This window comes from Fukomys damarensis, unplaced genomic scaffold, assembly GCF_012274545.1.
Source record: "Fukomys damarensis isolate Sample0158 unplaced genomic scaffold, DMR_v1.0_HiC HiC_scaffold_19, whole genome shotgun sequence".
Lineage (NCBI taxonomy): Eukaryota > Metazoa > Chordata > Mammalia > Rodentia > Bathyergidae > Fukomys > Fukomys damarensis.
In genome coordinates this window covers 31,250,288-31,277,390 of record NW_022900931.1, presented here as the reverse complement: position 1 = coordinate 31,277,390, position 27,103 = coordinate 31,250,288, and the positions used below count along the sequence as shown (strand labels likewise).

Sequence of the window (27,103 nt, the reverse complement as noted above, 5' to 3'; positions counted from 1 at the left end):
GGTTGTCTTCGCGGTGGGCGCTGGAGGAGCTCCGGAGCCCAGGGAACGCCGGCTCCTCCCAGGTTCGCATCCTATGGGCCGTCTCTCTGCCGCCCGCGCTGGCCGCCCGCTCCGCGGTGCGACCCTTCCCCCTTCCTTCTCCCCTTCAAATTCCGAGTTCCTGGAGGCCACTGCAATGTCTCAGAGATGGAAGACCAGCTTTGACAGGCTGTCGGCAGGTTGGAAACTGCAGCTTGTAGCAGTGTCCCGGCCGCTCTCCCTTTTCTCAGGCTCTCTGCTGTCCGCCGGCGGGCAGGCTTCGGGCGGGCGAGGAGCGGGCAGGGGCCAAAGGGCAGCCTCGGGGCCTCGCAGCCCACCTCCCGGGCCTCTGCAGTTCTCCTCCTCGTCTCCTCCTCCACCTGCCAGCCCAGTCCTTCCTCCACCCAGACAAGGCTGCTCCCGGGTCCCCTCTCCTTCCCTCCTCGCTTTCCTTTTATCTCGGACCAAGGCACCCCCTGTGGAGGGGGCTGGGCTTCTGCACAAATATTTAATCTTTTCCAATCTGCCCTTTTGCACGGCCTGCCAGTTCCTGGGGTGGAAACTGCTCTGTTTGCTTTAGCCGGTAACAGGATACTCTTTCCAAAAGTGATGCAGAAGTCAGATTACTTATGAATCTGGGCTTTCTTTCTGCATGAATGCTTTTCGAGGTAACTATAGACTTCATTCTTCCTTCCTCACGGAGAATGAGGGTGCCAGAGGGGTCGTGGCAGGGAAGTCTGGCCACGACGTTAACTTTTTACCCTGTTGCTTGGAAACCGCGGCAGAAGCAGCAGCAGCGGCAGCAGTGGCGGCAGCAAACTATTAAAATAAATCCAGCCACAGTTTGGCACGGGATTTCTCTCGGCCAGAATCTGGCCCTTTCTCGGCAGACTATGTCCTAGTTCACGTGAAACGCGCTGCGCCCCTGAAGGCGTCTGCACGGCTCTGGGCGATCACCTGTGGGAACCCCCTGGAGAAAGAGAAGTGTAGAAGGGGAGAGACAGTCTCAGTCCTCGCGGGAAGCCGGTCTGTGAGGTGCAGAGCTCTGTCGCCGCCGCTCACCCTCACTGTCACCGTCACCCTCCCTGTGGAGAGCGCGGCCTGCTCGGTGCTCACATGCGTGCCGCAGGGCCTGGCCTGGTGAAGCTGCGTGTCCTTCTTCCTCAGGCCGAGGCCTGGGGAACTGGGTGAGCGGGGGCAGAAGTCTAGGAAAGAGTGCCGCTGCCCTTCCGGCACGGAGTCGGTACCTGCCTGCCCGCCCGGTGTGGGTAGGAGATGGCGGCGTCCCGAAGGCCACGCGGCAAAGGCTTGGTCCCAGACCGGAGCTCCTGGGAGGGGCCGTGGGCCTTTGGGGGGCTACTGGGAGGTTACTGGGCGACATGACCTTGAAGGGGGCTGTAGGGTCCCTGCTGTCTCTTGTTTGCTTCTTGAGTTGTGAGATACCAGCAGCTCTCAGCTGCTACCGGCTCTACCTGTTCTGTCTCCTGATTTTGGACCAGGATCTTCAGAAGTATGAGCCAAAAGAGATCTTTTCTCCTGATGAGTTATTTGCCCCAGGTACTTGGTTATCGTCGGCACGGAGTCGACTAATACACAGTCCTGAGGGAAGCCCCAGCGTGGTCCAGGTGCTTCGTCGCAGGCTGGCTGTATGAGGGTCCATCTATGACACAGTCATGTGCAAAGGATGCCTGGCAGCTCCGGGCTCCGTGCCACGGCTGCCTGGAGGATGACGGGGATGAGGAGGGAGATGCGTGATAGCCATGTGCACTGCAATCTAGAGGCATTTCAGGGGATACCCGGCGCCCCAAAATGTGAAAGGAGAAGGGGCCTACAGGGTTATTGAGCCTACATCAAAATAAATGCTTTTCATATTTTAAGCTTTCTATGTCTCATTGACCTGTGTAAACTGAAGACTGCTTGGCCCGGGGTCCAAAGGGTTTTGTAAGGGGCATTTTGAAGATAAAAGTGTTCTAGCTGCAAGATCTTATTTTGTACTTTTCTGCAATCCTACGTTCAGTGCAACCAATAGCCAATGTCAAATCTTTTTAAATGTTAACTGTTATGCGCTTTGTACTGCAAAAGAGATTGTGGAAACTCATGGGAGTCAATGCAGGGTACAGGCTTCAAGGAATTTAGAGAAAAAACTGGTTTATGGTGACCTAATTCTAGGGTGCGCAACAACCACGAGTTCAGAGGAAAGGTCCTTGGTTTCAGAGGAATTGGCTGGGCTTAGCTAGGCTGCATGGAAGTTGCCATGATTTTCCACATTTGTGTAAAACTAGGAACAAAGATTTCCCAGGGTAAAGGGCACACTGCACTCAGGGAGCATCGAAGAAAATGGCAGGGCATTTTCACAAAGTACACAGAAATAACAGAACAAGTCGGCACAGGGAGGGACAGAGATGTGGAAAAGAAGGGTTTCAAAAGTCAGGTGGCAAAGTCCCCAAAGAACGACTGTACTGAAATAAGCTCTTCTCTACACCCTAATATTCAACTGTGTGACCAGTGCGCTGGAAATCTGTTGGTAAGATAGTTGTGAGGAGAAAATAGAAATGAATATCTATTTCCAAATGTCTTGGGAGCCATAATTGGGAATATAAATGTGGGTTGCAATTTCAACGTACTTTTGTTAAATAAGAATAACTCAAGAAGTAATCTTTTCCTCTTAAATTTCTGAGAGTATTGCAGAAAATTATCCAGGAAAGTGCATTTTTCATCCCAAATTAGTATTTATAGAAATAATGAATAAACAAAACATTTTAGGGAGCAAAATAGTAAGATTGCATGCTTATACATTTTACAAGTTTTGCAAAAAGAAAGATCAATTAAATCGTAGGGCTGGCCAACTTCCCATTACCTTGAATTTTTTGGAGTTGGTTTTTGTTAGTTTTTAAAAGCCTTTCCCTAGTCTTTGAATGGCTGGCACTAGATCCATGCCAACTCTACTCATCAACTTGGTGCCATTGGTTTTAATGAAGCAGGAGGTTTGGCTAAGAATGGGCACTGTAAGATGGATGACAGGACCATAATTGTAAAAAATGCATATTTATGGAATTCTATTTGCACAGATTATTGATTTAATGCAACTAATGGGTTCTGTATTTTTCAAATTCTCTTCAGTCATCTTACATAGAATTATTCTTCAATTGTTGTGTGAGCTTCAAAAGCTTTTTCTCCATGGTTTTTAATGCCTGTTAAATTGTACCAGGATTATATGATTATAATGTATTTCATGTTTATTTATTTTTGACCATGAACAGTTCTTTAAAAAAAAAATGTAAGCATGCAAGTAAAGCCACTGGGCATGAAGTAAGCCCACAGAAAAACCTGGGTGGTTGGAAAATAAGTACATTGAAGTGTTTTTCAGGAATTGCCACAATATTCAGTCAGATCAGTGGGGAATTTGTTCTGAGTGGGAAGGTTGTTAGCCGGCATGACAGTCTTTTCCAACAAACCTCAACTTAGTGCATTCTCTAGGTCAGATTGCATTCAATGTGAGCCTACCGTTTTCACCTAAATTTAGAATAAGGCACCTGCCACCAGCTCTACCCCTGAAGGCAGAGAAAGGTGGACAGATAACTACGCAAGAAAACCCCCAGCAGAGCGGCCCTGCCCCATGGGCCAGGAGGGAAAGCCACGCTGTGTGGTGCAGAGAGCACCTTGGGAAGAACTCTTTGAGGTCAAAGATGCTCAGCTCCCTGCATGTGGACTCAGACTCCCCTCAGCCAAACTAATAAAACCTGCAGATCTAAGACTAAAAACATCTCTGTCATGAGGATTTCTAAAGTGTGGCTTTTGAATTTGATAGGTTTCATTTCATAGATGCTGGAATAACGTGGGAAGTCTTGGGACTTTGGACATAAGAGCTACAATTTCTCTCTTGTCCAGTGGATTTCCATGAGGGCCCCGTGAAAACAAAGGAATATTCCCTGTGGATGCACTGTGTGTCCACTTAGTTGAAGGGGAATGGTGGAATGCTTTTAGAGAGTGGTTGGCAAACTATGGCCCAGAGACCTATTCACGTTGCCCACTGAGTCTAATTGACTTCAAATTCTAATGTTTGAATGAGCGGCCCTTTCAGGGCCATACCAGCAGCCATTTCAGGGTCACAAGCATCCATTTCAGGGCTACACCAGTAGGACTCCTTACCTTGAAGAAGGAAAATTCATTCCTTTTAGGTCTGGAACATTCCAGAGATGATTTTTCAAGTCTTAACATCATGCTTCTATGACATAATTGAAATTGACTCAGGGTGAAGACATTTAAGTGGAAATGTTTATTTTCCTAAAATACAGTTCAGTTTTCCCTCCCCAACTCTGAGTCAGAATACTGGGAAAAGGGGGACGAGATCATGTGAGCATTTGGACATTCATTACACATCCCGGGGAGTCGGGGCAAGGCCTCTTGGTCCAGTCCCACTCATGAAACCTCACATCCTTTTCCCCACTCAGACAGGTCTCTGCCCTCACAACGTTTCTTCCAGCTTTGCCTGTGGAGGAGAGGGAAGCAGGACCCATACACATAAACGTGGCGATCTATGTATTCCGAGTTCTATGGGGAACTAGCTGGAATAACCAGTGTTGCCCAGAGTGTAGCTTCGGTTCCTTCTCCCCCCAGTCTTTCACCTCAGCAATAAGCAAACAGCTTTTGGAGGAATGGGTCACTGAGTGCCACACTTGCATCTCTGAAAATACGGAATCCCTAAGTGGGTGGTCCGGCAAGCAGTGTTCACTAGAGACAGCCTCCGGGATGAGCAGGTCCTGGCTGGGCCACGGCTCCCACTCAGACCCAGGGCAGTGTTCTGCTAAGTTGTTACGCAATAGACATGGTCAGTTCCCCCTCAAAGTCTTATCCAAATCTAGAGCAAACCCAAGCTCTTCCTTTGCTGTGTTGTCTGGATGAGCTCTTTCCATTTCACATTAGAAAGTACCTCTTTCTCCGATTGTTTGAAACACCTTCTTGTGAAGATGCAGATGTTCTGGACTCAATAATCCTCTTCTCCCCACACTCACCCCTTCTTCTGCCTCCCCTGAACACCTGCACTCCAATGGGGGAGCAGATGGACGAGGTCACAGCAACATCACTGGACCTCGCTGCGGAGGACACTTTGTCCAAGGCCACCACAGCCATGGTGCTCAGACACGCTGCGGGCTCTGCTCACGACAGCCTGTGTGGCCCAAGGGGGACTCTTACCAATAGTTCATCCCTTGAGTCTCCTTAACGATTTTCTTGGCACAGATAATTGCATCTGTGAGGTCATCTGTGAGCAACGCTGTAAAGTAGAGGAGGCCAGGGGTTAACGGAGATTGTGATGTGTGAGGGGACCTCACATTGGGTTTTCTTCACTTTGCTCACTATCTGGGGAAACAGAAGGCTAGAAGAACTGTGATTGTCCCCCCAGAGCTGTATTTTCATTTTTGTTGAGTTTCCTCGCCAATAAAATACCTTGTTGGGTTGTTGGTGGTTTTCAAAACCATCCTTATCTTAGATTATCTGAAATTTCAGAAAACTAATTTAGTCCCGAAGGGTCTGTGGTAATCTAGAGAAAGCACAGTGGGAAGTTGTTTTATGTCCTAAAGAAAAACATAAGATAAGACAGTACCATGATTTCATTACTCAGTTTAGTTTGCCACATAAGTTATTTTTCTAGGTAAGTATTAAACTTTTGTGTCTTGTATTTTTCTACTTTGCACTTTTAAGAAATTTTGCCTAAGGTGTTTTCATACTTGGAAATTTTTAACTTTTAAATCAAATGCACCCATCATTATTACTTTTCCTTTTGCTTCAAATAAAACAAATCTTTCAACTGAAATGTATGTGTTGATATCAGCATTTATTTCTGTTTGCCTGGAAGTGACTTCATAATCCTTAACACAAACAAGAGAAAGTCAAATGAATATGAAAATCCAACATCATTTCTGCTGCAACTTGGGTTCTCCAGCAGCGGATGCCAAAGTGGGTTTGGAGACTCTCACTGCAAGAGGGTCAGGCGAGTGGCGATGTCCACTGTGGGGCAGGTTCAACAAAGCTCAGCGGTGCTGGTCAGGAACTCTGGAGGGAACAGCTGGCACTGGGGCCTCTCTGCACACCTGGGTATCTCTCAGGCCCTGGGTGTGGGCTGCCCAGGACGGCTCACCTTAGGGGAGGCAGCTTCTTGCAACTAAGGCCCACCCTGAAGGAGGCTGTGGACAGTCTGTCTACTGTCACCTAATGTGGCTGGACTACTTGTCTTCTTGGGCACCCATATGGTCCATCTGCATGACCATCATGACCACCAGTCAATGGGCAGAAAATCCAGCCACTTGCCGTCATTTTAATTTATCAGTTAAGCACGGACTTGAAGGAAAATAGCCAGGCAGTGCTCAGTGTTGACAGGGGTGCAATGAGGCAAGACTCTGAGAACTCGCTGGTAGACGTGAACCCATTGTAACAGGTCCAGCTTTCAGGAACGAATCTCAAAGAAGTTCCTATCTTTCCACCTCATAATTTCTCCTCTGGGATCTATCCTGAGGAAGTAATCATGGCCGCAGATGAAGGTTTATTTGTAAAGTGGTTTATTGTAGCTTTATTTACAGGAGTTAAAATGGAAAAATCTAATTGCCTAATAATTAGGGCTGCTGAAATGAATAATACCTTTATAGAGTGAAATAAGGAGGCATTGAAATAGTGTTTTCACAGGATGTTTAATAATGTGGGGAAATATTCCCAGTGTAATGTTACGTCCCCAGTGTTGTAAAAACATCCGTTGAGAGCTACGCTGACCAGTATGGTAGTCATTAGCCACATCTGACTGAAGAAATTTAAGTTATTTCCATTAACGGATAAGAATTTGGTATATGTAAACTGAATGGAATATTATTCAACCATTAAACATTGACATTTACAACAACATGAATGAATCTGGAGAAATCTAAAACACGATGGACTTACAGAAGTATAGAACAGAATGCTGGTTCCTAGGGGCTGTGGTGGGAGATGTTGGTTAGAAGCTACAAAACTTCAGTTGTCTAATGTTTTGCTCTAAAGTAGACCAGAATGACAACATTCACAATACTATACTGTATATTGAGAATGGACAGCTACTCGTGTTCTCATATCGTACACACATCTGTACACTGCCCCCAGATGTTACCGTGTGGTCATGGAACTCATTAACTTGATTATTAACTTATTAACTTGATTGTAGCCAGCATTTCACAGTGTACATATATCAAACAATCACATCGTATACCTTGAAAATATACAATTTTTACTTTTGAAAGATAGCTGAAAAACTTTAAAATAATACATGATAAATTTAATTGCTGTGAAGTAGAATCTTAGCTTCAGCTTTTCAACCTGGCACTCAGGAAGCTAAGCCAGGAGGATCACTGTGAGTTCAAGGCCAGTCTGAACTACATAGCAAGACCCTGTGTCACACGCACAGAAAAAGAAAGAAAAAAAGCATTCAGTTTCTCAGTTGCCCTAAGGCCACTTGTGGCTGGTGGTTCCCATTTGGGTGGTGCCAGGCAAAGAGGTTTCCACCACCACCACCCAAAGTCCTAGTGGACAGACCTCGGTTAGAAAGAGGAAGAGACTTGTGTGCTCATGTGTCTACCAGTTCTTTAAGGATTAGCCTTTAACCATGAGATCATCAGCGTTCCTAAGTCTTTGCTGTCTTTTCTAATTTTTTAATGTAAGTGCATTATTTTTATTACTGGAAAAACAACAATGACAAAACCCAATTTTAGCCTGAAATTTTACATTTCAACAGAGAACAGTGATACCAAATTATTTTGTAAACTCAGCTGTAAGGTTGAATTCTTCCATGACTGTGCTAGGTTAGTTGCTAATCCTATTGCTTATTTAGACTTCACTATTAGAGAAAGTAGTGATACATTTCTTTAAGCAAATTTATTCTACATGTGGCTAATTTTATTTAAAATAAGAGGAACAAAAGAAATCTTCCAGAAGTGCCCAGGACTGCAGCAATGCATGCAAACCAACCAACGTTTAACTGACAGCTCTTCCCTGACAAATAAAGTTATAACAGTTTATGAAAGATTGTGTCCAAAAGATGGAAGTCTTATAACACCTAACATAGAAATAAACTATACATCAAGGGCACGTTAAATTCCTTTATGCAAAATCTCCATTAATCCTCAAAGCAGTCATTTTGGTGGGTACTGTTATTGTTCCTGAGGTAACAGAGGTAACACACCTGGTAAATGAGCTTGTGCTCAAACTAAGGCTTAGTTTCTGTTATCCTTTGTTTTTTTCCTTCCAGTAGAACAGTTAAGCAAGGACTCCTGCTTGTGCAACATTACGTGCTAACGAAGTCCATAACAGTGACATGCATATTTTATTATTATTTAGCTAAGAGATTGCTTAAGCTGAAGTGTTGGGTGTCTGCTGTGTGTTCCCGGCCCTTGACAGCTCTATGCTCTGCCGGGTAGCTCACGTCAGGTGCCTCGTGTTGGAGTGGAAGGACAGGATTCCTAGGAGGAGAGGGGTCACTCGGGTCTCACGGGGTGGGAAGGACCCCGATCATCAGAGTGAGGAAGAAACGGATGGTACTGTTATTCCTGGACTAGAGCCTATCTTGGACACGGGGAAAAGAACAAAGGTAGGATTTGGGGCCAGACAGTTCGCTTGTTGGGTTCATGGGAGGAGGAGCCCCTGCTAACCTGGAAAGTGGACCCCACAGTGGGAAATCATCACACCGTGACTTTGTGACTGTGTTTGTTACACAACTGAGATATAAGAACCGCCCTAGGCGGATGTGACTGGATTCGCTCAGGAAAGGTGGAGAGTGAGGATTAAGAGTCCAAGGGATGCCGAGATGGTAGAATGCCACGAAGTTGGCACAGGGGGGCAGCAGAGGGGCAGAAATGAGCAGAGATGGCAGATTTCCCCCAGGATTCACCCCAGTAATTTTTTCTGCCCAATTTGCTTTAAATAGACAATTCTGTCCAGTCAGACATGAATAAGGAAAGGGTTATGCTGGAAACCAAAGCTTTATTCAGTGGAAGAGGCTCCTACATCCACCAACAGAAAGTGGCAATGATCTGCACAAAACAGCTATTTATTTCCAGTTCTATTTCAAAATCTCTCTGTGTCTCCACAGCATCCTCCACCTCCCAACTAAATTAGAGCTACTGCGCCCAGGATTCGCATCTCTTCTCCCTCTCTGAACTGACAAAGGCCAACTCAGACCCCAGGCAGATGAGAAATAAGGTTGATTGATGTGAGTGGATCGGAGTACCAGAAGGGTCAGTGATTACCTTATCTTCCTTAGACCTCTCTTATGTAACAAAGCCCAGGCCATTAGAGGGACCTGAAGACTGCCAGTGCATCAGGAAATCACACACACACACACACACAGACACACACACACAGACACACATACCTACACATGTGCTCGCAGAACACACACATGCATACACGTTTGATTTATATATTGTCAGTGCATTTTCTGTTGCAATAACAAAATATCTGCGACCAAGGAACTCATAAGGATAGAGGATTATCGACACATGATGCTGAAGGCTGGCAAGCCTGGGAGTGTGGTTTCAGCCTCTGCCTGGCACCTGAGGGGTCTTCCTGCTGCGCTACAGTGCGCTGAAGGGCATCACATGGTGAGGCAGAGCCAGCACACCAGCATGGCCACCGGTGCCGGCTGAGGGGGCCCCTCCCTCACCAGCACATGTAATCCTAAGTCCTTCCTGAAGGGACCACCAACAAATACTGCTAGCCCTGGGACTGGAGCGTAAGTTTCCAATACATGAACTTGGTGGGGGGCATTCAAATCATAGCAAATATGGATTTTCTGTCTAATTAGTCAGAGGAAGGGAGGCCAGAATTTTAGGAGTACGATTTGGAATGGGGAGGTGATTGTAAGATTGCAGAAGTAGGCACGAGGTGTATTTGTGTTAGACATATATGTGGTATCACATTCTTTGTAAAAATACATTAATGTTAATTTATTTCTTGATTCCCATGGCAAATGTCGACAGAGTGACATTATTCATAGTTAAAGCTTCTCTGGCTGGAGACTGAGGAAGACCAGTCATGGGAGGATGATTAGAATATAAAACCAGCATACTGTTTTCCATTGTAAAGCTCTCCCTCCCTAAAAATTTCATTTTTTTAAACTGTTGAGACTGAACCCAGGGCCTCACACATGCTAGGCAAGGGCTCCACCACTGAGCTACCATCCACCCCTCCCACACTGTGCTCTTTATGATGAGAAGACAAATATCAATGTTCTTTCACCTCTAATCAGGAATCTTCCAACTCTTTAATCTCCTAGAATCAAAAGATCTTTTTCAGACATACATTTTCCCCAGAATTCTTTAATTGGAATCATAGTGAGCTATATTAAATTAGTAAATTGCCTGTAAAGTCAGGCATGTCCATGTTGAAGAAACAGATTTTACTCCCTACTGTAAACAGCTAGGCAACTGGACAAAATGTATGAAAAATTACTTTCAGACAATGGACAACTGGCAAATGAAGATTCTCAGGAGAAAGGATACCAACGCTACTGACTGCTGCTATGAGTTTCTGCTTGGAGGAAATCAGGAAGTGGCCTCCAGCTGGGGGAAAGGGACCCAGGTGGCGAGAGATCGAGGCTGTGGCAGCTAGAACGTACAAAGAGGAACACGGTGAGGTGAATAAGGGTACCAGCCAGTGAGTCTGGCTGAGGGGAACCGGGCATGTAAAGACCAGGCAGGAACGGCTGCAGGGGTGGGGCAGCCACACAGCTCACAGCCCTGGGAGATGCTTGGCTTCTGAGTAGCCAGAGGAGGAGCCCTTCCACAGCCCCTAGAATGTGGAAAAGAGACACTGAGTCATGCTTTGGTAGTAGGACCAAAGTAGCCCAGCAGGAAAGAGCACCCTAGAACTGCCCTGAGAAGTGTAAGGGCCAAGCTGATGAGAAGGAACATAACTGCTTGCCGAAATAAAATCCAACATTCTTTAAGAAAGAGACATAATCTAGGCTCTCAACAATATTACATACACTATGTCCAGAAGTCAGTGAAACTATTACCACAATCAGAAGAAATATTGGTTAATGGAAATACACAGAAAAAAGTTTATCAAGTTAGCAGGTAAGAAAGTTAAATATGCTGATAAATATGCACGTTATATCAGCTACTTGAAAACCTGAGTAACGTGTCAGACTGAAAGGACTTAGAAGAATACTGAAATCATCTGCTGACAACTCCGTTTCTGCTGTGCGAGGGGCTCGGCATAGATCTAGCCGAGCTCTGCCAGCACCTCGGCTATACCGAACTGCAAAATAACAAACGAGTTCAAAACAACTCTGAATAACATGAGATAGTTGATATAAAAATCACCTGATACTGAATTGCAAAATGATATCTGAAATGTAACATCTCACCAATAGGTTTAATAGAGAGGGCACTCTGGAAAAAGATTAGAAAACGAGAAGATGTAGCAATGGAAATTATTGAAAATAAAACACTGATAGTCTCAGAAAACACTAAAACATGAAGAACTTCAGCGTCCTGTAGGAAACATCGACAATTCAATGTATGTGTCATTAGAATCCTAACAAAGAAATTTTTTTTCCAAATTTAGTAAAAGATTACAAACTCAAGGAGCGCAAGTGTTAGTGAATACCAAGGAAGTTAAATACCAATTCCATACCTATTCAAGTTGCTAAAATCAGTGACATAGAAAAAAATCTTAAATGTTGCTGAAGGAAAAATGATTCATATAGGAAATAAAAATGAGGAAATTGCTGACTTCTCATCTTAATGAGGCAAACTGGAAGGCAACAGATACAGGAAAACAAACCTCACTGGCCCAGAATTTATTTATACTCAACAATGAAAATGAGACAGAGACATTTTCAGGTCAACAAAATCCAAGAATGCTCACTAGCAAACCTCTAGTTGAACAAAAATGGTGAAGTTCCATAGGCTGAGAGAAAATGGTACCATCTAAATTCCTGCCCAGAAGAGTCACCAAGGGAATGCAGAATGTAGGACATTGTGAATCTGATGAAAATAAATATAGCAAAACTATTTTCCTCACTTTAAAAATTGCCCAGTCTGATAATTGTTTAAAGCAAAAATAATCAAATGCACCGCAAGATATGTAAAAGCTGCAGAAGTAAAAAGGCAGTTTGGCATCAGGGTGAGTGGGTGAGCTGACATCACAGGGATGGAACTCACACCTCACGTGTGAAGCTGTACATGGCTGAGACTCGATGCAGTTAGGGATGAGGTCTGTTGTAAACCGCAGATTAAGTGCATTAAAAATAAATCAGACAGGCGGGGGGTTTAGCTCAGTGGCTCTGCTCCTGCCTCAAAAATGTAAGGTCCTGAGTTCGATCCCCAGGACCAGAGGGGAAAAGGAAGACATCTACTTAATAGGCCAGTGGAAGAAAATGGAAAAATACAGAGTAAATTTACCTAATTTAAAAGGCAGGGAAAGATAGCACTAGGGATAGATTGTAGAATTAGAAAACAAACAGCAGGGTGACTTAAAAGCTAGGCGTAGCATAGCAATCACATTACACATAGACAAAGGGTCTAAATGAAGGTCAGCAGACTATGACCCACAAAGCTTATTTTTTACAATAAAGCCTCACTAGTCAACAGGCAGGACAGTCACTTGCATATTTTCTGTGGCTGTTTCCATACCACATCATGCTAGAGTGGTTGCAACAAAAATTTGTGGCCTGAAAAGCATAAAATATTTACTATGTGTCCCTGTAGGAAAAGGCTCACTAACCTATTACCTCATCTCATTGAAAAGCTGTGGTTGTCAGGATGAATACAGAAAGCCACACAGCTACTCACTAGCAATAAGAAGTTAACTTTAAATATTAAGATGAGGGCCAGAGTTTTTCTTTTGAAACAAGATCTCATTAAGTCGTCCAGGTGGGACTCGAACTTAAAATTCTTCTGCATCAGCCTCCCAAAGTTCTGGGAAAATTTTTTTTAAAGGTTTCATTCTGTGGTTTCTCTTTTCCTTGGCTGAAATTGGTAAATTTCAGTTCCATTCTTTTTTTATTCTTATTTCTCCTATTTTCCATTTCTTCGAAAGCTTTTAAGAACATTGTGACCTTTTAATTTTGCTCTGTTTCTTCTTTTAGAAGTGGATCTTATTTTTACTCCATCGATACCTTCTCTCTTATCTATCTACCAATACTGATGGTCTTGGGTGGGATCTGAAATTCTCACTTCCCAGTCCAAGCTCCGCTTTCCAGTCTCACCTGTTCATGTGAGTCTCATTCTCTGGGCCCCTGGAGAATTCTCACCTACATGGAGAGGACCCCGGGGCTGGTGAGGCTCTGTGCAGAGGTGAGGATTTTAAACTGGTCTCATGTCCAGAAGTCGGACTGGCCTGCTTTACTGGAGTTACATTTGGAGCCGTTAGTTACTCTTCCTTCTCACCTGGCCCAGTTCCCTGGCCCAGAAAACCTCTCCGAGAAGAGAGCCCGGCTGCTTCACCCTGGGGCCTGGGTCAGAGCAGTTAGCCAGGCTCTGGGGCCCTAATCTCGGTCTCTCTGGAACTGTCTCGGCTGAGAGACCTCGCGCTTCTTTCTGTCTGGAGGAGAGTCCCGAGTTCTGCCAGAGGTGGGGGCGCGGGTGGTAGGAAGGGAAATCCCGAGGTCCCACTGCTGCTTAATTGGACTTGCTTCTAAAACTTGGGGTACTGGAATGCCAGGGACCCCTGGGAGCTCCTTGGGTCTCGGGGAAAGGGGCCAGGGGACCCTCTCTGCTGCTAGGTTCAGGACGTGACACCCAGTCCCGCCACGTCACGCACTCTCTGGAAGCCACACCAGTGGGGCCGCCTGGTCCTGGAGGTGAAGCTGTGATCAGTAGCCAGAGAAATCGCCCTGCCTCACACGGAACCCACGCCAGACACTGTGTGTGGCAGGGTAGAGACAGAGGGGAGGCGGATTTGTGAACAAACTTCACAGACGCAGGCACAGACAGGACAGAGCTTCCTCGGGGCTGTGCGGGTTGGGAGAGTGACAAGGACGCACACAGCAAATACCGAGGTGTCGGTGCTTTGCTTTCCAAGGGCTTTGGGGGACCATGCACTTCTTGGCTTAGTTGGGCTGTGGGGAATCAGTTCCTTGTGGCTGCAGGACTGAGACCCTGGCCCCCCATCCCCAGCGTCTACAGGCTGCCCCCATTCCCCTGCTCACAGTGGGAGTCGAGTCGAGTCTCTGACATTTGGTGTCTGTCCTTCTTGCGTCACTGTGACCACAGCAGGGCTGTGTGATTACGAGGCTCATGTGATTAGGCTGGTCCATCTTCATTGCCCAAGAAAACACCTCTGTTCCCCCACTCAGCAGCTCTGGTCAGGTCTGCAGAGACCCTGTAGCGATGTGAGGGTCTCGATGTGAGGGTTGATGTGAGGGTTGGAGAGCAGACACTGGTGTGGTCCTATTCAGCCCTGCCTGCAGGTTGATGCCCCATCTAATCACCATATTTAAGTAGAAGTCCCTACGGAAAAGTTCCTAGGGAACACTCCCGACGTGGACCAAGACAGGCAGGGCAGCACACCTGTAATCGTGAATTTGGGAAGCTGAGGCAGGAGGATCACAAGTTTGAGGCCAGTATGCATGGGCTAAATAGCACATTGAAGGCCAGCCCGGGCAAGGTAGTGAGACACTGTCCCAAAACAAACAAAAAGACCAGGCAGGGTTGAAAAGCCAAACCCGCAGAAAAGTGAGCAACACTCACTGTTCCAGCACAGGAGATACTGAGGAACTGGGGATGAGAAGCAGGAATGGTTTGCAAACAGTTAGTACGTGTGTATGCATAAAATGGAGCAAATTTGTGTTGAATGAATTCACAAGGGAAAAACTAAGATTGAAGAAAGAAAGCCGTAAGGATACAGATTCTAGCCCAGCAAGAGGAAGGTCTCCACGAAGCACTGATGGAACACGGGGTGCTCCACCTTAGGAGAGCGCCACCACTCTAGATACACTAACGACCTGTAACAACTCAGACATTCGAACATAGATATTGACTATCTTTTACGTGGCAGAGAGAAGGTAAAACAGTTTATTTCCCGCTCCCAGAGAATTTTGCCATAGAATATATTCAATGCCTCGCTTTATTACTTACTGTCTCTCATTCCCTCCACCCAGGTATTTGATAAATGTTTATTGAGCACACACAATGGCCGAGCGCCATTCTGGGCACTGAGGACGCATCAAGTGGATGAAACAGAAAAAGCTCTGTCTCTAGAGGGAGACAAATGCCCGTCTGCCCCTGGCTATGTCCCGCCTGGTCAGCGGCTCTCACACCCCTGCTCTGCAGCCCACGGCAGCCATGCACACTCAGGGCTGGACTCCCATGACTGACATGGAAGGGGGGTTGGAAGGGAGTTCTCGTCTGACTGCTAAAAACGTAGCGTGTGCATTTGTCTCAGTCTGCACAGAAAAGCACAGACAGCATCCTTCGAAGGAATGGTTTATGCACAGCTGCTGGTGAAGGGCTTCCTCCTTCCCAATGGAAACCCCAACATCCCTCCAGGGGACCAGGCAGTTAGCTCATTTGTCCGTGCCAGTCTTTGCGGATGGCTGACAGCCACGGGGAAGGAGTGAGTCACCTTTGTACACTAGGACACAGGGTCGGGTCACTTTGGGGACTACTGGAAAACTTACATGCAGGACAGATGTGCTTGTGAATCTGAACTCTGAATTTCGGTCAAAGCAGAAACACATGGGCAGTGCTCTCCCTTTTCCTGAGGATAACTGGAAAATCAAAGCCGTACCTGAGCAGGCCACGTGGCAGTGGTTCTTGTCTTGGGACTTCTCGTCCCTGCACCACGTGAAACTGTTTATCCAGAAGATGCCGTAGTCGGTGCTGCCGTTGTCCGGGACCATCTGGGCCGTGGTGTTGTAGCGGCTCTCATAGTAGGCCATGCAGATCCCTGCGGCCAGGCGGCGGAAGCCAGAGCTCAGGAGGGAAATGCCTGGTGCGTCCATGCCCACCCAGCACAGCGGCGGATTCTCTTCTCGTGTTCCCTAGATGCCTCCTCCTAGGAGTCCCTGGGGTGGGGCAGTGCAGGTGGCACCCACTTGGGACACACGAGGGGAGGGGCAGGGATGCCACGCTGGATGTCGCACCCCAAGTCCTGGGCTGAGCCTCTTCAGGACTGGAAGTCGGGTCTGTGCCCCACACTGCCAGTGGGGCGGCCTTGTTTTCCTCCTCCCTAGCTGGTGTCAGAAGTGGGGACTGCAGGAGTCGGGACATGAGGACCCCAAGAGCGGGAGCAGAGACAAGAGCAGCAGTTGAGAACATGTGATGCCTGGCGCAGCCCTCGCGGGCCCGTGCATGTAAAAGCTAGAACAGCTGTGGCTATGACCCACAGCATCTCAGAGGAGAGAACAGGGAGGAAGAAACCTCACAGTTGCCAAGGACAAAGCCTCCATAATTATCCAGGCCAGCCCTCGAGAATATTTTTGCCAGTTTGCAGCGGGTGTAGATTCGGGTCTCTGTGACCATGGCCAGGCAGCCAGTCAGGACCAGGACCCCGCTGGCCTTCATCCTCAAGGCTGTTTGGAGCAGAATCTGTCAGAGATAGGGAGAGCAGTTAAGTAACCTCGATGTAGCCCATGATCACACCTGCCACTTGTGGGAACTTCAGAATCTAGCAGCCAGGGTGGGCACAGCCTTACCAAAGTCCTTCCCATCACTTCCAGTCCCGCAGGCGCACCATGAGGGAGGGAAGGAAGAACACTTCTGCCGTACAAGCTCTGCACAGGGAAGAAGATGTTTGCAGGCCCCGGTTCTTCCCCACATATCTCCCCGAATCAGGAAAGCGGACGTGACCCCTTCTTTATTGAAATCCAGGTAGAAGTCACAGGGGCGCTAGACTCCCATTTTAACTCTGGATAGGAAATAACAGCTTCAGGAGAAGCACAGGCCATGTACATAGAAGCTCACATTCCACTGCTGCCAGAGATCGCATAGATGTGGCCCTGTGTGAACAACTTTAAGATCTGGGGGTACCCTGCAGGGAGAAAGTGGGAGCCCTGTTCCTTCTTCTATTCTCCTTTCCTGATGCTTTTTCAAATGTGGGAGCATTGCTTCAAAAATACGTCTTTTGTCTTATGTTGTTTGTGAATGCATGGCTTTTCTGGGTTCTCCCACCACTGCCACATGGGCTCCCTATCAGCCTGCATCAGACTAGAGAGTGAGGGACAGACAGCACTGGGTCACGGGAGGAGAAGGCTGGGTGGAGACAGAGGGACTGGTACAGAGGCCTCCTTCAGGGTGGGGCAGGAGCAAGGGCTCCATGGCTTGGGGGCTGCTGTTTGCAACAAGCTCCTCCCCTCTCACTGTGACAGGTCTCCCCAGATACCACAGCCTTGCCAGGGAGAGGGCAAACTGAGCTTTCCTTTGAGGAACTCAGGATTTATGCAGATTTTCATCAAAGGGCATATTCTGTCCCTGCCTAGAGACTTCTCAAGTTATTAATTTCTCTTTTGGCACTGGAGGACCAACTGAGGGGCTGGGCTACAAACAGGAAGGTCAAAGTAGAGCATCCTGGTGGAGGCGTCTGAGCCCCTGCTCAGTGAGGAAACAACATACTTGTGCCTAGCAAGGCCCGCACCGCAGGCCTGCGCTTCCAAGTTCTCTTGGGAAGATGCCTTGGCCACGTGGCAGTAACTCACTGCTGGGCTGCTCTCCTGTGCAGGCAGGAGCTGAGTAGTAGCTGTATCAGCTGACCCCAAAGCCTAGAATACTCACTGTCTGACTCTTCATAGAAAAAGCAAGCCATTTCCAGGCCTGTAGCATCATGCTAGGCACCAAGACGCACATAAACAAGACCTGGGACGCAGAGCTTACAACTAAGATTCATTTTCAGCCTCTCCCTTGGAATCTTGTTGGTCTCCAGCAATCAGAGCAGAAGCCACAGCAGCGGACAACCCAAGCATCAGGCTTGGTACACTTCAAGCTAGGGGCGTCATTGGTTACTCGTGGGAACATGTAGCTTTGTCGGAGTGGCTTTGATATTACTGAAAAAGTGGGTTCCTATTGCCTGCCCGGAACTGGTTCCCCGGGTGATTCTGTGGGTTAAACCCGCCCCACTTACTCAATCAGTGACTGATGAGCAGCTCACCCCCGAGAGCCATCCCTGCGGTGCTTCCTGCAGAGCAGCCCCGATCCTTCCCTAGCTCAAGGACCTTTGTTTAGAGCTCAGAAAAAGCAGAATTCCGGGCTCCTTAACTTCCAGCTGCCGAGAGGTTCTAGAATCCTACATCTTAGCACATAAAAGCCACAGCGTCTTGCACTCCTGACATTGTAATTCCACACTTGTGAGTTAGGTAAGACCTACAGGGAGCCCCTCCTGCTCTACCCCTGTAGCAGCCTTCTTCGCTACAGAACTTGGCCAGGGGCCTCCCGCCCAAGGGCTCTTCTCCAGAGCATCACAAGTCCCACCAAGGAGGACTGCGAACCTCCGGCAGGTGCGTGCTGAATCACACCCCACAGACTCACACTTCTCTACTAATACACTACCCAAATCGTAAACATTTACAAGGCCACAGATTGAAGAAGGAGAAGTGAAATTAATGTTTAAATTGTTATTAAGAGCACAACACTTCTTTGCTACAGTTAAAGTGTTTTTAGTATGATATTTTGGAGGAGATCAGCATACTCTTTTCTTTTTTTGGGAAAACCAGTGTGAGACTTGGTGAACCAGTTATTAAAAGGATGGTTGCCAGGTCCATTTATTTGCATTCTTGGATTTAACGCCACACTTGAACTTAATTCTAATTGAGATATACTGATCTAAATAGGAAATTGTTGGTTGCACTTTACTACTAATTTATTTCCCAAATCCCATCTGCCATTAGTAGAAATTTTGTTGAAATTCACTTTAAGTCTACATAATGTGTTGTGCAGATATAGCATTACAGGACATATTCAATTTATTTCATTTTGTGATATAAACATTCACTTCAAAATCTTCTACATGCATTATTTGAGCTTTGCAGTAATACTTGTAGGGCAGATTTCTGGAAGTGAAATGAATTGCTGGGACAGAGCACTGTGTGCTTCACTGGACGGTACCACCCTGCCGAGCACACAGACCCGTGGGTTTTGCCCCCAGCACCTGTGTTGCCTAATTGCTCGTGACTGAGGGCCTGAGAGATGGGGCAGGTGACCTCAGGACAGCTGCAATCTCTGTTTTTCTCATTTCAGGGGCCTGACCCTCTTTTCTTAGGCATGGGAGCTATTTGTGGGTCTCTTCCAGAGAAGTGTGTATAATATGAGAAAACGTGTAGGTTTATCCCTTGAATACCTTTTTCTAAGTGCTTTGAGGAGGAGATTTTGCTCATCAGTGAAAAAAGGCCAGAGTATAGTTTTCTTCTTCAGAACACCTGTTTCACGAGTTAGCAGATATGAGGTAATAGACATAGGAAAGGCATTCATATTTTATATACCTTTAATCGAAAATTGAACTTCAAACTTTACAAGAGCACATGAAAAGTGAAGTACTTGAATGAAATATGTGTAGGGTCTGCACACTGATGAATAGAAAACACGAAAAATCAAAGAAAGTCTACACAAACTGAAAACATACATCGTGTGCATGGATTTGAAGACTCGGTATTATTTGGAGATTGCACATCCAAAATCAGTGGAACCCCAGACCAAAATCCCAGAAAGTTGCTTTGAAAAGATCAGTGGAATGATCCTAAAATATATTTATGGGAAGCAAAGAGATCAGAAGAGTTAAAACTATTCTGAGAAAAGGACCAAACAAGAGGATCCACAGTACCTGATTTTGAAACAGTGCCGAGCTGTTGTGATTGAGAGGAGGGGAACTGGGCAGAAAAACAAATATGCAGGTTGACAGACTACGACACAGAACCCAGAAATAACCCACAAACGTAGCCAGCTGAAGTTTCCTGAAGATATAAATGAAAATCAATGGGAAAATGACAGTCTTTTCAACAAATCACACTGGATCAATGGCACTGTCTGTGCAAAACAGCAACCAAGGCTAAACAAAGCACATGCAGGATACACACCCCACAGCTTATATAAAACAAAATGTGAAAACTAAAACAATAATGCTTCTCTAGGTAAGCATGAGAATCTTCAGGAAGTTGGGTTTAGCAGTGAATTTTTAGATACAATACCCAAAAAAGCACAGTCCACCAAGAAGATTAATTGGACTTTATCAAAATTAAATCGTTTGTTGTTTGGAAGACACTGTTAAAATGAAAAGTAACCACAGTTTGGGAGAAATATTAGAAATGGCAAGTATGAAGAAAGCCTTATAAATACATACTTACATGTTCTTCTTATATACTTATAAATACATTCCTGTTAAGCCATATATGTGACTCTTAAATTCAGCAATAAGCAACCCAACTAAAAATGGGCAAACTATCTGAACAGACACTTAATCATGATATACACAATGCATATATTCTCGCATCATTTGTCACTGAGGGAGTGAAAGTCAAAACCACAGTTCGATGTCTCTTCAACGCCAATCAGAACTGCTAAAATCGAGGAGGCGATACCACATGGTGAGGGGCTGCGGAGCAGGAAGAGCACTGGATTTCCTTGTTAGTGGGAATGAGAGAGGGCTCGGGCACTTCAGAAAGCAGCTGGTCAGTTGCTCGAGAGTTGAATTTAGACTTAGCAACAAAACAATGATCATATGCTGAAGTCTTTATCCAAGTGAATCAAAAATTTACCTTCACCAAAAACAAGTTGGTACCAGTATTTATAAGAGCTTTATTAAAAATCACCAAAAATTGAGGGCAACTAAATGTCCTTCAGCAGAGAAATGTAAAAATAAACTCTATTATATCCATACCCAGCAGTAAAGGGACATGTTTTGATTTTCACAACAAATGGATGATTTGTATGCAGTTTGCTAAGTGAAAAAAGCTAGACCCAAAAGACACATATAATTCTATTTATGCAACATTCTGGAGAAGGCAAAACTATGGTGATTGAAAATAGATCAGTGGTTTCTAGGGGTTGGAGAAGGATTTGTCACAAAAGGAGCACATAAGACGTAAGAGAAGTTTCAGGTCACCGTACCTGTTCTCTATGGTACTGGAGTGGTAGACAATGACTTCTTGTGTTTGTCAAAACCATAGGCCAATATCTCATAGATGCTGAATTACATTGTGTGAAAAAAACTCAGCCAGAATGTTGGAGGACCCCAGGAGGGAAATGAAACTGTGACAAGAAGACCTAACTAGCTACAAGCTACAGTACAGCCACACTGAAGGACTGGGGAAAGACTTGCTCATCTAAACATACAGAGAAAATAGTGTTTTCACTGGATAAAGACAAACAGATAGGTACCTAAATACTGTAGCCCAAACGTTAACCGTGTTTCTCATTAAGAGTTAACAATTCTGAAAGACTGTGTTACATGCAAACAAGGGTTAAAGAAGCCAATAAATAAATTGTAGATTTCCTACTGTTGGAGAAAGATGTTGCAAACAAGCACAGAGGAAGACAAGAATGAATCTTTTGGTGCTGGCTTAGAATCAGAGATGCAATCACGGACCAAGCATAAATACAGACGTGTATGTGTGCCTTAGTACAGATACATTTATTTCTTAACTATGTCTGCTCAGAGGACCACAATTAGTGACCCTCCAGAGGCAACCAGCTCCTTTAGCACCCATATCTTACTTTTAGTACCATTCTCCAATAAAAGGAGCCAAGGACCCTTAGAAAATTGGATGGTTTTAGGACCAGGGCAAGAAAAGAATGCAAAGTGAGCCTGGATCATCTTGTTAGCACAAGAAAATAAGGAAGTATTCAAAAGAGAGAAAAACAGAGGCTTGGGTGGGGTAGTTAAAAATATCAAAGGGGTAAGTAAAGAGCAAAATGGAGAACCACCAGGGGCCAAAGCTGAGACCATTTAGTTACAAAATAAACATCTGCACTATTGGACACAGAGAATAGAGTTAACATCTATGGCTATATACGGATATAAATGAATGACAGTAAACAGAACTGACAAACCTTGCCTATGGACAAATTCTAAATACTTGAGGTAGATTTTTATTAATAAGCTCCAGGAAATGGAGCTTAATTGTCCTCACTTTGGGTAAAGGAGAGGCTGAGCTACTTGCTTACAGCTGAAAAGGGGAAAATTGTAACTTTCTGGTGAGGAAATCAGGTCGACCCCACCTCGGCCAAGGGACTGAAGTTAACTTCCTGAGGTCAGGAGCAGCAAGACTGAGAAACCCCTCAGACTGGAGGGCTCAGAGAAATGGTGGCCGGACACAGCGTGGTCTCTCAATGGCAGCAGAGAAAGGACATCAGAAAAGTGGGGGAGACCCACACAGCACTTGCACGTGACACTTTCTACCACCCTCAGTTACCAAGTTCTAACACGAGCTGTGGAGCTGTGTGGCCCGGTGTAAGGCGAGTGGGGAGACCTACTTTCCATGCAGCTTTTCTGTCCCTCTACAACGACCCCCAGAGAAGTTGGAGTCTGCCAATTAGCAGACGGCCAATCTTCTCTAATTGCAGAAAAGTTCAGTGTGGTGGAAGCACTTGATTATTACAACATACAAAGAGTGAACCAGTCTTTCCCTCTGATGATACTTTTAATTGCTTGCCCAATGGGAAACTCACTAAGTAGGTGTCAGAAAAGATTCCAAAGTTGGTTTTCTCATTACAAATAGGTAAGAATCCTGGTTCTATCTTTAAAGGCCTCGTTTTTATAAGACTGGCCATATTAACCATGCTGTGGTGTGGGTCACATGTCCCCAGAGGCCCATGTGTAAAAGGCGTGGTCCCTAGGGTGCCACTGGTGGGGATCCCTTCAGAGCCGGAGCTGGTGGAGACTGGAGGCCCTGGGGAGCCCTGCAGGAGAGGTGGACTCTGGCTCCCTGCTCGCTCTTGCTTCTTGGCGTGAGGGCAGTGCTTTGCACAGCTCTCTCCTCGATGTGCTGCTTGCCACAGGCCTAAATGCAGTGAGGCCAGGCCGGCATGGACCAGAACCTCGGAGCTGAGCCAATGTGCACCTTTACTCTTATAAGCTGCTATACTCGGGTGTTTTGTTAAACTGACAGAAATCCTGCTGATATAGTCAACCCTGATTGCCTCATCTGATCCTACTTATTTTGTGTATAAAATAGGGCCACCATGCAGACGAGACCTATTCCCTCTAAACTGCCATGTATTGCAATAAATGAAAGAAGTGTGTGGATACATTATTCTCAACCCACTTATCTGGGAGCCATAGAAAGTAGGAGCCATCCAGCTCAGGTACAGGTATGCAAGCTGTGAACTGACTTCACTGTTTCCCAAATGGGCCGTCCAGTACAGAAGCGCAAGCAAATCAGACAGACTTGCTCACCTCGGTGGTGATGATGGCAGCATGGCTTTGGATGTGTACAGTATATATGTGCTGTGTGTACAGTGCACATGCATGTATACACCATGTGTATGCATGTGCTGCATGTATCACTGTGTGTACTGTGTGTGTACCATGTGTGTGCATGTATATACTGCGCATGTGCTGCCTGTATTACTACATGTATGTGTGTGCTATGTGTATGTGTACACATGTGTGCTGTCTGTATGTATTACTATATGCATGTGTGTGCTGTGTATATGGTATATATGTATGTATATTCTGTGTGTATGTATTACTGTGTTTGTGTGTGCTGTGTGTGTGTTCTGTGTGCATGCCTGTACTATGTGCATGTATTGTGGTATGTATGTATGTATTGTGTGTGTTGTGTGTGTACAAAGAGCTGACTGTATTAATAGAGATTTCTTCAAAATGCAGTTTCCAAACTGCGCTCTTTAGAGCCTACAGGCCCTGTGGGAGTACCTTGGGACCATTCTGCCCAAGTTCCACTGTGGAAGATCTGAAACACCCCATGGAGTGGAGAGACCCACTGCCATCACTGCCATCCTGTCTCAGTTACTTTTCTCATTGCTGAGACAAAATACCCAATACCCAAAGTTAAAGGAGGAAGCCTTTATTTAGCTCACAATTTGGAGAGGTTTCAGTTCAGAGTTGGCTGGCTCTGAGACAGGTGGCATGGCAGAGAGGCATTGAGGAGGAGAAACCATTCATGGCAGGCAGAAGGCCAAAGACAGCAAGTGACAAGACACAAGCAACAAGTGACTAGCAGCAAGGGACCAGAAACCAGAGCCCTCTTTCTGTCCCTTATATCTTATCCTGGCTGCTCACCCTTAGGGTAATAGCACTCACACCAGGGCGGGGCTCCCTTAATCCTACCCAAACTTATTACAAATTAACCACAGGACTTGAGGCCAGCCAGCATCACACGCTCCAGATCCAGCCACCTCCGAAAAGCCCCATCTATGACCACATGAGGCTTTGAGTGGACATCTAGACACAGACATAACACATTCCTAGGAAAATCTGACTTGCTTCACTCTTTCTGGAGTTGACAAATGAGTAGTGAGCACTTAAAATATGAAGCTCTAAATTAGATTTGGTTTCAAATCTGTTTAAAATAAAAAGATACTGTTTTAACCCAAATAAATAGGCTGCTGGTAGTGAGATTCCTGACAGGTTATAGCCAAGTGAGGGAGTCATTATGCCACTTGGGTGACCGATGTGGCTAAGCTTAACCACTGTCGGGAGCTGTAGAGATGGTGGCTGTGCCTCCATGCCCAGGAACCACAGGGGTGATGCATCTCTAAGTCCAGTGAGCTGGGTAAGGTCCTCAGGATGACCAATGCAGACTGCCAGGATGAACATAGCAAAGGAAATTTTATGAAACACCCAGAAACGGGTTGTAGGATATCAAATATGATTGCTATGTCAGCCCTTGCTGTATCCAACTACAGATTTCTGGTACCAACTCCAGTAGTTCAGGCTTATAGGATATAAGGTTGTAGCTTATTTCAAAAACTCAAACATAGTAGAGGGAACAACTGTATCAGGAGATCCAGATTCTTTGTGTTCTACATGTTTCTAAAAGAGACTGTATAGGCTTGCCCGCTCCATCGAGTTGAGACCCACTATATGTCTTGATGCCATTCCTTGTCAGAAGGATACTCCTTTCTAGATTTTAGTAGGGTTCCTACCTGTGAATTGAGTGGATAGTGGCTGGCCACTGGAATTACAGCGTAGCTTTTCCTCCCAAAGGATAGCACTTTGATCAATATTCTAGGCTTCCTCTGAAACAAAAAAGAAAAAAAGATAAAATAATTATATTTTTAAATTCAGTTCATAGTTATCTACTGCATATATTTATTTTTCACAGCTTCCACTGTTACATATAGGAGAGAAACATTTTCATCAGTAAAAGAAATTGGAAGTTTAAGAATGTACACTCTAAGATCAGATTTCCAGATTATGATCTTACATCCTACCAACTCCTAGTCATTACTTGAACTTCTGTGCTAGTCAGCTTTCCATTGCTGTGACAAAACACCAGAGGCAATCAACTTAAAGGAGGAAAGGTTTATTTTGGCTCATGGTTTTACTCTATAGTCATGTGACTCTGTCACATTGGGGTCTATGGCAACATAATATGTGTGTATATATATAATGAAGGGTGTCATGGCAGAGAAGGTTGCTCACCTCATGGTGGCAGGGGAGACAGAGAGAGAGACAGAGACAGAGAGAGAGAGAGAGAGAGAGAGAGAGGCATCCTGCCCACAGCATGCCTGGTACCTTTTCCCAAGTGTCTGCCCAATGGCAAACCTCCTTCTTCTGCCAGTGTCTTTACAACCTGCCTGCTTGCATTCTCACATGTCAGTATATCATGTTATAGCCATTTCCAGCATTTTTTTAGTCCAAGATAAATGCAGCAAGAGCTTGCACTGTGGCTGAACCCTTCTTAACTTCCAGAAGGGAAAATGTCTGCGTGGTATGAGTTTTTCCACTGTCTCATCCAAGTGTGCACTCCCAGAATGAGAAAAATCAGACACCTGGCTCCTCCCAGCTGCTGGGTCCTGTGTGGTGGATGGGCAGAGGTGCCACAGCCATCCTGCCCCACTCTGGCTGGTTACAGAGGCCCCGGCTGATGATATCATTGCATCGTCAAGTGGGAAAGGAGTCCTAGAAACAGTGCCAAGGACCCGCACTCCCTTGCTGTTGTGATTTACTGTGTCCAAGGTCCGCAGTAACACGTAGGCAAGTATTTAAAATGCCAACTCGGGTTTACCTCATTCTCAGCCAGCACTGGCAAGCTCCAACAGTGAGATCAGAATCATCTGGTGACCTTTTAAATGTATAATTTAGATTTAGGAAAAAAATCACAATAATGAATCTGGATTCTTGAAGCTTACAAATTAAAGACAACTATTTATAAACAAATAATAAAACCAATGAAATAAGATTTTCTTTTTTTTAAACAGGAGGAAACCCCAAAGATGTTTAAGTACAGTACTTTTGTTGATTAGAGATAGGAAATCCAGAGAGCTACCTTGGCACATTTTAACAAGTAGCTCCCATTTTGTGTCTAAGTAAGCATTCACCGTTTGTTAAGTGAATATTTGTGATTAAGTTACTTACTCTAATGAAGTGATTTGCTCTAAGAAACACCTAGTGTCGATAGATGTGTCGATGGATGTTGAGTGGCAGGGACAGGTCTGTGCAAGTTCAGTTAATGAGCAAAAAACAATAAGTTACCAATCAATCCAGAGAGACGGAGAAGCTGGCCATATCAGGATAAATGCCATAGTGTTCTTCTATGAATATAATAATCGTCCAGCACAAATTCAGAACAAGAACAGCAATTCCTGGCTTGTTGCTCGGTGTACTTTGAGGAAATCAGTGGGGAAGTGCACTTCTGTCCACGGCAGCTCGTGTTGAGCAGTGGCATCTGCCTCAGCAAGGTACTGGTTTCTCTCCGGTGCTCTGGAAGAACCGCCTGTAAAGCCGCGTTAGCCCTGCAGAGCCCCGCGGATGCACACAGGTTGGGATCTGACACTTTGCCTTGCACATCCGAACTTTCTGAACAAAAGCTAGTAACACTGAGGCCGCTCTGCTCTCTGCTGCTAAGGAGGCTGCATGGGATGGCTGAGGGTCCCAGCGCGCCCAGAAACCCCACTGCCAAGCCACGGTGGCTGTAGTGTCTGATACGCTGCAACTGCGCGTCCACAAATGC

The 27,103-nt window shown here is 45.7% G+C and overlaps 1 protein-coding gene across 1 annotated transcript; it reads right to left on the bottom strand.

The window, feature by feature from the left end:
• Window positions 1-4,295: 4,295 nt before the first annotated feature.
• On the bottom strand, window positions 4,296-16,565 carry LOC104874769 (lysozyme-like protein 1). Its single transcript, XM_010642013.2, has 4 exons — window positions 16,409-16,565; window positions 15,772-15,930; window positions 5,212-5,290; window positions 4,296-4,507 (listed from the first exon to the last, which is right to left on the bottom strand). The coding sequence occupies exons 1-4, from the start codon at window positions 16,545-16,547 to the stop codon at window positions 4,438-4,440; spliced, it is 447 nt and encodes a 148-aa protein (XP_010640315.1). The 5' UTR covers window positions 16,548-16,565; the 3' UTR covers window positions 4,296-4,437.
• Window positions 16,566-27,103: the final 10,538 nt, after the last annotated feature.